This window comes from Protobothrops mucrosquamatus, unplaced genomic scaffold (genome assembly GCF_001527695.2).
Source record: "Protobothrops mucrosquamatus isolate PMUCROS unplaced genomic scaffold, P.Mucros_1.0 scaffold295, whole genome shotgun sequence".
NCBI lineage: Eukaryota > Metazoa > Chordata > Lepidosauria > Squamata > Viperidae > Protobothrops > Protobothrops mucrosquamatus.
The window spans coordinates 314,411-323,542 of record NW_015386639.1 but is presented as its reverse complement, the minus strand read 5'-3'; the positions used below and the strand labels follow the sequence as shown (position 1 = coordinate 323,542).

Genomic DNA, 9,132 nt, shown 5'->3' with positions numbered 1-9,132 from the left:
TCCTTAATGTCCCTATTAAGGTCAGCAAGGGCACTGTATCTGTTGTGCAGGGACACAGCAAAAGCTTTGTGTTTATGGTTCACAGCTCTCACCCTGCCAGATCCCACGGTTGTCCACACTGCCCTTCTCCTGCAGGATCTTTGTGGTAGAGGGGGCTGATAGCTTGGAGGCTCAGTGGAGTAGAGTAGTTTAAGACAATCATGCAAGTATGCCTGAAAGACAGTTACCATTAATTTTTGTTTCTTTTTAGATCTTTATGGAAACACAGACTTTGCCAATCTCTACCTGGTCAAATCAAGTCCAAAGTCTCAGTATTATTCCATGAAGTTTTATTCTGAAGTTTTGTATTCATCGATGCAATATTTGCCTGATGCCGTGAGGTAAACAAATCCAGCAGGAGACTAGTAAATTAGAATAAATAAAAAGCATGAAAAGGCATCTTAATACCAGAATTATTAGACTTTTGTCCACAAGAAACTAAGGAATTTTCACATTTTGGATGTTGATTTTGACATTATCACATTTATTTCCTTAATTGTGGAGAAAAGCAAAGTTTTACATTTAGGCAGGAAAAATCAAAGATATAAATACAGATTAGGTGAGACCTGGCTTAAAAACAGTAACTGTGAGAGGGACCTTGGAGTCCTAGTGGACGATCACTTGACTGTGAGTCAACAATGTGCAGGAGCAGCCAAAAAAGCTAATACAATCCTGGGTTGTATAAACAGAGGCATAGAATCAAGATCACGTGAAGTATTAGTACCGCTTTATAAAACCCTAGTAAGACCACACCTGGAATACTGCAGCCAGTTTTGATCACCATATCACAAAAAAGATGTTGAGAGTCTGGAAAATTTTCAGAGAAGAGCAACTAAGATGATCAAAAGCCTGGAGACTAAAACATATGAAGAACAGCTGCAGGACTTGGGTTTGGCTAGTCTGAAGAAAAGAAGAAATAGGGGATACATGATAGCAGCATTCCCGTATTTGAGGGGCTGCCACAAAGAAGAAGGGGTCACATTATTCACCAAAGCACCAGAGGACAGGACAAGAAACAATGGTTGGAAACTGATCAAAGAGAGAAGCAACCTGGAATTAAGGAGAAACTTCCTGACAGTGAGGACAATCAACCATTGGAACAGCTTGCCTTCAGAAATCGTGGGCACTCCATCACTGGAGATTTTTAAGAAGAGGCTAGAGAGTCACTTGTCTGAGATGGTATAGGCACATCTAAATCTTTAATCAAATTTCATTTAATTGGTGTTAGTTGTTCAGCATTGGTAGAATCAGGTTGATCATGAATGATCTTATAAAACTATAATGAGCTGTATCTGACTACATCTTCATATAATCATCATGGGCCCAACTCAACTTAAGGAGTATTACCCTAATTGGGACACTTAAAGACAGCATCATTTTTAATAAGAGAATCACTGATTAATCCTTATTAAATTGGAATTCACTAAATCATATATGCCAAAATGAAAATACAACAGGAGTAAATAATAGACAGCATTATGATGCTCCTCAGAATTTCCCCTCTATTTTCATTGATTGCATCATTAAAAAGCTTTACACAAGACAAACCGGAACAGAAACACAAACCCTAATAATAAAAGCAAGTAGAGCAAACATTTAGAATTATGCCATGGAGTCATTTTACTAAGATAAAAAACTGAGATTAACAGGTAACTTTTTGTAAATAAGAAGAATTAATGGCTTGAACAATGTTTTAAGATGTTTGTTATGGGGTTTAACAAAAGTCAGATAATTTTTCAAAGTAAAATAAACAATGAAAATATTAGTGTATTTTAATAATCTGTTTTTATTTTTTAATGATATTTATCCAGATTGTTTTTAATTGATATTTCTCCAGATGGTTTATTGTTTATATATTTATTCTGTATACCAGAATAAAAAATAAAATTGTAATTTACATGAAAACAGTAATTATTAGATGATTCTGCAATCAAAAAATACATTCAAATGTTCTGTATAAAAGTAATTTAGATCATAAGAGACATATTTAAGTTAAAGTAAAATGAAAAGCAGCAGTTGCAAAGAGAAAAATTCAAACTAAAAAACACAGAAATCCAGAGAAATATAAAACATTTTTGGGTGTCACACAGTTCTTAAAAAATGAAAATGTCAATACATTCCCTGTTACAGGTAGTCCTCAAGTTTTGGCAGCAATAAGATTGAAATTCCTATCACAAAGTGATGCAATCATAAAGCATGCTGTCACATGACCATGTTGCTTAGCAACTGCAATTCTAACAGTCTCAGTTGCTATCATTATATGAGGACTGCATAGATCATTAAACAAGGACCTCATATGATCGCGACTTCCAGCTTCCTGCCAGTTTTCCCATTGATTTTGCTTGTAGGAAGCTAACAGGAAACATCAGAAATCATGACCACTGCATAGATGTTGCAATGGCTGGAACTCCAAGGACCAGTCATAACTGCCATTCAATACAAACTTTGAATGTTCGCTAAACAAATGGTCGTAACCTGAGGACTACCTGTATATCACTCCAATCTTCATCAGGTAGACCTTACCTGTCTTGTTTGCTAACTAGTAGAATGATGATCCCTGTTTACAACATTGAAACTCTACAATGAAAGGAACCATTTGACTTTTGCCACCAAATGGCAAGAGAGGACTTATTGGAAAAGACCTGAAGTTGGGAAAGATTGAAGGGAAAAAGGAGAAGGAGAGGGCAAAGGATGAGATAGTTAGGTAGTGTTATCAACAAATGATCATGAGTTTGGGCAATGTCTGGGAGACAATGGAGGACATGAGACTTGGTGTGCTATGGTCCATTGGTTTGCGAAAAGTAGGACAAAACCTAGTGACTGAACAACTATTTATCCAATGTAAATCTTAAGACAAAAAGATTGGTGTTTTTTTTCCCCTACAAATCCATCAACAGTGAATTCAAAAGCCTGTTGAATTGCCCCCAAGTCTTTCTTTAAACTAAAAATATTAAAAGAACTTTTTCCAAAAAAGAAAAAAACAAAAGATTCATAACTTTAAAAGGCAGAAGTGTAATAGTGGGTTGGGTTTATTGCCTTAATCCAGGGAGTTTCTTCAAGTAAACAACCTAATTTACCAGCCTGGTGTTCTTTATAGCTTATTTCTTGGTAGAAATGCATTAGATCATACTGCACGGTACTTGAGAGAGTGAAAGAGAACTGGCTTAATGAAATGTTTAGAATAAATTCTGAACTATCAAAATACTGTAAGACATTCAGGATCTACTTCTATGCAGAAGAAAATGCCAGGATGATTGTCTTGTTCCTTTCTAACTTTTTTTAAAATTCTTTTAGGAAAGGAAAAAATCAGATTCCATCAATATATGGCTCTCCCTCAGACAAGACTTTTGAGGCCTTTTACAGGTAACATTATAATTTTAGAGAATGGTCATTAAATAGAGTAATTGTTTTGTGGGCAACTGATCAATATGATTATCCTTCACAGTGTCAATATTTTCTCTATCATATGTTCTTGACCCATCATGTTTACCATATTCAACCTCTCTTTTATGGCACTGGAATCTAGTTATGGCAGATCTAACTGACCAGGCATTTCTGTTTATATACAAAGCACAGGTCTGCAGTTAGAGCACCTTTGCGAATGTGCTTTGTTTCAAGAATATTATAACATTTTCCACTGAGATGGTAGGGCAGTTTCATGTATCACATGCAGATTTTTCCAGATCCTGATCAGCATCATTTAAATAATGCTGTAAAAAGAATTCCTTTCATACAAACATAAATAGATATGTAAAACAATAACAACAATAGTATTCTGGAACCTGAACTAAGATGCCTTGTAGTTCTGGTCCAGATAGCATAAACTCAACGAAAATGGTTTTAAACAAATATTTATTGTCCAGGAATTCTAAGCAGAGACTTACTATGCTGTAGATGTGTCCGGTCTTTGCATATCTGTCCATTTTTCGTAGGTAAAAAAGCGGTAATTCCCTATATCAACTGAGCATAGTTACAGATGCCATCCATGCGTGCACATGCTTGGTTTTACAAAGGGATTTTTACAACCCTTACACTTAGCCCAGACATCCTGTGATAAACTTTTTAACTCCTCCCACTGTCTAGATAAGCTATAGGATTAACTAACAACTGAACTACATTACCCAGAAGCCATCTCTTAAGGAAACGGTGTGTAAGCCTTTCAATGCTACATATTCTTACATACAGTTCTCTCAATGATACAACATTAACCCTGTAAATGCTAAATACTCTAACACAGTTCTAGCTGGCTACAATCCGGTCCAGCACAAATAGCATTTTATAAAGTTATATTGAGTGATGTTTGTTTTAATTCTAGGTCAAAGGAAGAGTTAAAAACCTTCTCCAATTACATGAATGAGCTCTGGTCTGTGCTAGGAAGAGAAGTGCTTTCTGCCTTTGACCTGTCCCAGTTCCCATTCATTTGCGATCTGGGTGGTAAGTACCGCCAGTCCTTTCCCCTCTTCTTCACATGTTGGGCCAATGGGCTGGATGGTTTCTTAGCTTCTCTTACAAATCTTCTCAAATGTATGTGGAAAAAGAGAAATTCTTAGGAGATCAAAAACCACTTTGAGATGTCTATAGCAGACTTTGAGAAATAGTCCTGTTTTAAAGATGGTTAACTGTCACTCTGGTCTGATACGATAATACAGTCAGTGGAGAAACTGGCAGAGGCTGTTTGAAAAGGGAGACATTTCTGAAAAGAAAACAGTCTACATCTCCTGCCCTTTTCCAGTGCTGACCATAGATGGGAAAAAACTGAAATCAGAGAATAGCAGGCTGATCAATAAAGGACCCTTAAATTGGATTTGCCCGGAAACATTTTGGAGATATAAGAGATCATGACTGAGGATGATGTGGGATTTGGTGCCTTTTGAGATGATGTTCAGTTTTTGTGTCTTCAAACTGCATCAAAAGACATTATTTTTGATCATTGTGAATATTCAGTGCATCCATCCTAAGGAATTCTCATAGCATGGAAGGACCATATGAAAGTTGAGAATCAATTGACTCAATCTCTGTTCTTTTTCCCTATTAGCATTTGTTTTCAATGATATGAAGTATAGCAAATTTGGAAGAAGTTGTCTCATTTTTTATATTATTAGATTCCAATTAATCTCATGTGTAGCTTAGAAAAATAACAGGCAGGGTAGCTTCAGGGGAAAAAGCTGGACATATACAAAATTTTGTTTTGCAGTTACTTAATTACATTTTGTTCTTTCTTTAAGGAAGCACTGGTGGTTTACCTAAGGAACTGGTTTCACTCTACCCAAAATGTACTGTGACTGTTTTTGACCTCCCTGAAATAGTGGAAGCATCCAAGAACCATTGTTTTTCTTCAGAAGAGACCCGGATCACTTTCCATGCAGGTAAAGGATGTGATGCAATCTTTGTTGTGGGTTAAACTCATGTCTTGCTAAGCACAAGAAACTTTCACATACAGACTGGATTCTGTGTTTTTTAAAAAAGAGAAAACAGATTATTCTGTCAAAATAATCTGGAAGATATGGTACTAAATGAGATTTTACTTATTTTTTGTAGGTGATTTTTTTAAAGATCCCATTCCTGAAGCAGACCTGTACATTTTGGCCAGGACTCTGCATAACTGGTCAGATGAGAGTTGCTTGCAGCTGTTACGCAAAGTGTACCAAGCCTGCAAATCTGGTAAGTATTCTTTAATCAGGAAAAGTTAAATTTGCTAGGGACCTGGCAAAGTTCATATTTGGCTCAAGTTTGGACTGCCCTAAGTCTAGGGTCATTTCAAATTTACCATCCAGTTTTCCTGGGCCTTCAACTGGCATCTTAAAATAATTAATTCAGCTGCAGTGCTGAAAAAAATGTGGTTCCAGAGTGATTCTTGCAGCTATCTCTTCTGTATAACCCAAAAGGCCTGTGTTGTGCAGATCAGATTCATTCATATTTTAGTGGCTATGATACAAATGAATAAGACTTCTCATTGTGACCCTGTGACTCTTTACTGTTTCTTGGCCTCTACTGCCTAGATATACAGTATGTTTTAGCAATCTTTCTACACTTGCTGCAAAAATGACTAAGTTGCTAAGTAATAGCTTCTTTATAGTGGAAAAATATAATAATAATAACCCAGTAAGGCATTACATTGATGTGGTTGTGGGGCTTTATGCTCTCAGGAAGATGAGAGCTATGCCAGAAGTTCAACCATACTGGACAGGTCTCATCAGAGGAGTCAGACAAAGAATGTCTCTCCCATAAGAAATATGGTGAGATGTATATTACAGAAACCCTTACCAGCTTGGTGGTCGCCAACATTGACAGACTCTACTTATGAAGGAAGATAGGTGGGCTTGGAATGTTGCAAGTACACTAGATAGTTGTATAAGAAAAAAGGTCATTGGAAGAATATATGAAGGAGGATAAGGAATCACTGAAACTAGTACATCATGAGGGCTTACTGGAGATACCAAAGTGGCCTGTAAGAGGGATCAAATACAGGTAGTCCTTGAATTACAACCATTCATTTACTGATAGTTCGAAGTTACAATGGCACTGAAAAAAGTGACCTTTGACCAGTTTTCACACTTTTGACCATTGCGGAATCCCCATGGTCCTGTGACTGAAATTTGGGCACTTGGCAATTGGCATGTATTTATAACAGTTGCACTGCCTGGAGGTCATGTTATCACCATTTGTAACCTTCCCAGCTAGCTTCTGACAAGCAAACTCAATGGAGAAGCCAGATTTGTTCAACGACAGCATGATTCATTTAACAACTGTAGCGAATATCTTAACAACTGTGGCAATAAATAAGATAAAACTCACTTAAGAATTGTCTTGCTTAGCAATGGAAAATTTGGGCTCAGTTGTGGTTGTAATTCAAGCATTACCTGCAAAGAATAAAAAAGAGAAATGGCAAGACAAACTATTACATAGCCAGTACACTAAAATATAAACTATCCGGCAAAGCAGATAACAAGACCTGGCAATGGCTAAGAGCAGGAAAATTGAATAAAGAGACAAAGGGGCTAATTCTGGCTGCACAAGACCAAGCTTTAAGAACAAATGCATTCAAAGCCAGAATTGAGAAGATAGCAACAGACAGCAAATGCCAACTCTGCAAAAAAGCTGAAGAAACAGTGGACCACCTAGTTAGTTGCTGCAAGACTATCACACAGACTGACTACAAATAACAGCATGACAAAGTAGCAACAATGGTGCATTGGAATATGTGCAAGCAATACCATTTGCTACAAGCAAGAACTGACAAGCACCTGCTACATACCACCCCAGACTTAGCACCTGCTGATAAGAAAGACAAAAAAGTATGGATACTGAACCTTGCAGAACCTGGAGATAGCAAAACAGAACAGAAAGACTTGGAGAAAATCACAAAAATACAAAGACCAACAATTAGAAGTAGAATGAATGTGGCAAATGAAGGCAAAGATAATAACAATAATAATAGGCATCTTGGGTACAATCCTAAAACCACTGAAGCACCACTTGAACACCATTGGCATTGACAAAATCACCAAATTGCAAAAGGAAATTTTACTTGTAATTTATATCCTTTAATGCCATCAAACAACATCTGCCTATCCCAGGTCCTTGGTGGATAATAGGTGCATAAAAACACTTAATACAGTCTAACATCTACTGACTGTGTAGCCAACCACCACAAAAATAATTGGATATCATTAGAGATGTACAAGTTAAAAATCTGATTTGTAAAGAATACACCCAAAGAGTGAGAAAATTGCTAATGATAATATTGAAAGGGGGAAACACCATCAAAACTGGCCCATATACTGTTGGAATTTTAACTGGACATAAACTGAACTGGACAATTTGGACTGAAAAACAATAAAACTGATGACTATTTACTATGTCTTGCAGCCCCATAATAATATTGATAGATTATACTTCAAGTCAAACAAACTGTCAAAGAAGTAGAGTATGCATTGGCTGATTATGTATTAGATAGCCAATAACAAAACATGAATATTGATATATTATATTTTGATATAATATATGGGAGAACGATGGCTCAGTTGTTAAAGATGCTGAGCTTGTTATCTGGAAAGCTGACAGCCAAGTTTGAGATCTGAGTGCCACACGATGGGGTGAGATCCTGCTACTTGCCCCAGCTCCTGCCAACCCAGCAGTTCAAAAGCATTCAAATGCAAGTAGATAAATAGGTACCACTTCAGTGGGAATGTAACAGCATTCTATGCAGCTCAGTGTATAGTCATGCTGGCCACATGACCACAGAAGTATCTTCGGACAATGCTGGCTCTCTTGGCTAAGAAACAGAAATGATCACCACCCCCTAGAGTCAGTCACAACTTGACAGAGAAAACCTTTACCTTTATAATATAATGTAATGAAATGCAAACAGAATTTTGGCAAGGAAAATCTTTAATGATCAATTTCTACACAAGATTGAGGGGAAAGCCTTGGAGAATAATTAAAATATCTCCAAATTGACAAAATTTCGAACAACAACAACAAATTGGTTTGTATTGACCATTGGCAGGAATAAATATAACATGTTTGAAAGAAGGATTCATAATGCAAAATTGGGGCATTTTCAAGATATTATGTAATATTCATTGGGCTGTGAAATAAATAACAATATTTTCTCACCTCTAAATCTTTGAAATATATTTTGAAACAGGTGGCGGTGTCTTAATAGTGGAAATGCTTCTTGATGAAGACAAAGGAGGGCCTTTAATTGCCCACATCTACTCCTTGTTAATGTTGCTCTACCTTGAAGGGAAAGAACGGTCAGCAACTGAGTTGAATGTGCTCCTCCGCAAAGCTGGTTTCCAAGAAGTTGAGTTAAAGAAAGGAAGCCTCTTTCATATTATTTTAGGAAGAAAATAATGTTGCCTCTGATTCCTTCCTGTTGAATGTTTAAGAGATAATTGCAGTAATCGAAGCCTTGATTTGTTAATTACAAATTACACTATTTCTTTCCCAGATTACACTAATTTTATAGCTGATCCTTTTTTTCCCACAAAATGTTTCACCACAGCTAGGGTTCCCCGATCATGGCTACAAAAATCTTGAGAAACAATTTTGAGCAATAAAGAGATAGAGGAAACTCTTATCATATGA

At 36.6% G+C, this 9,132-nt stretch overlaps 1 protein-coding gene across 1 annotated transcript in view; it reads left to right on the top strand.

Moving 5' to 3' along the window:
- LOC107286536 (acetylserotonin O-methyltransferase-like) overlaps positions 1-8,898 on the top strand; it is a 14,861-nt gene extending 5,963 nt beyond the window's left edge. The window contains exons 3-8 of the mRNA XM_015814923.1: positions 251-380; positions 3,334-3,402; positions 4,355-4,473; positions 5,265-5,405; positions 5,578-5,700; positions 8,690-8,898. Coding sequence (XP_015670409.1) covers positions 251-380; positions 3,334-3,402; positions 4,355-4,473; positions 5,265-5,405; positions 5,578-5,700; positions 8,690-8,898 — 791 coding nt within the window. The remainder of the gene's footprint in view (positions 1-250; positions 381-3,333; positions 3,403-4,354; positions 4,474-5,264; positions 5,406-5,577; positions 5,701-8,689) is intronic.
- The last annotated feature ends 234 nt before the right edge of the window (positions 8,899-9,132 follow it).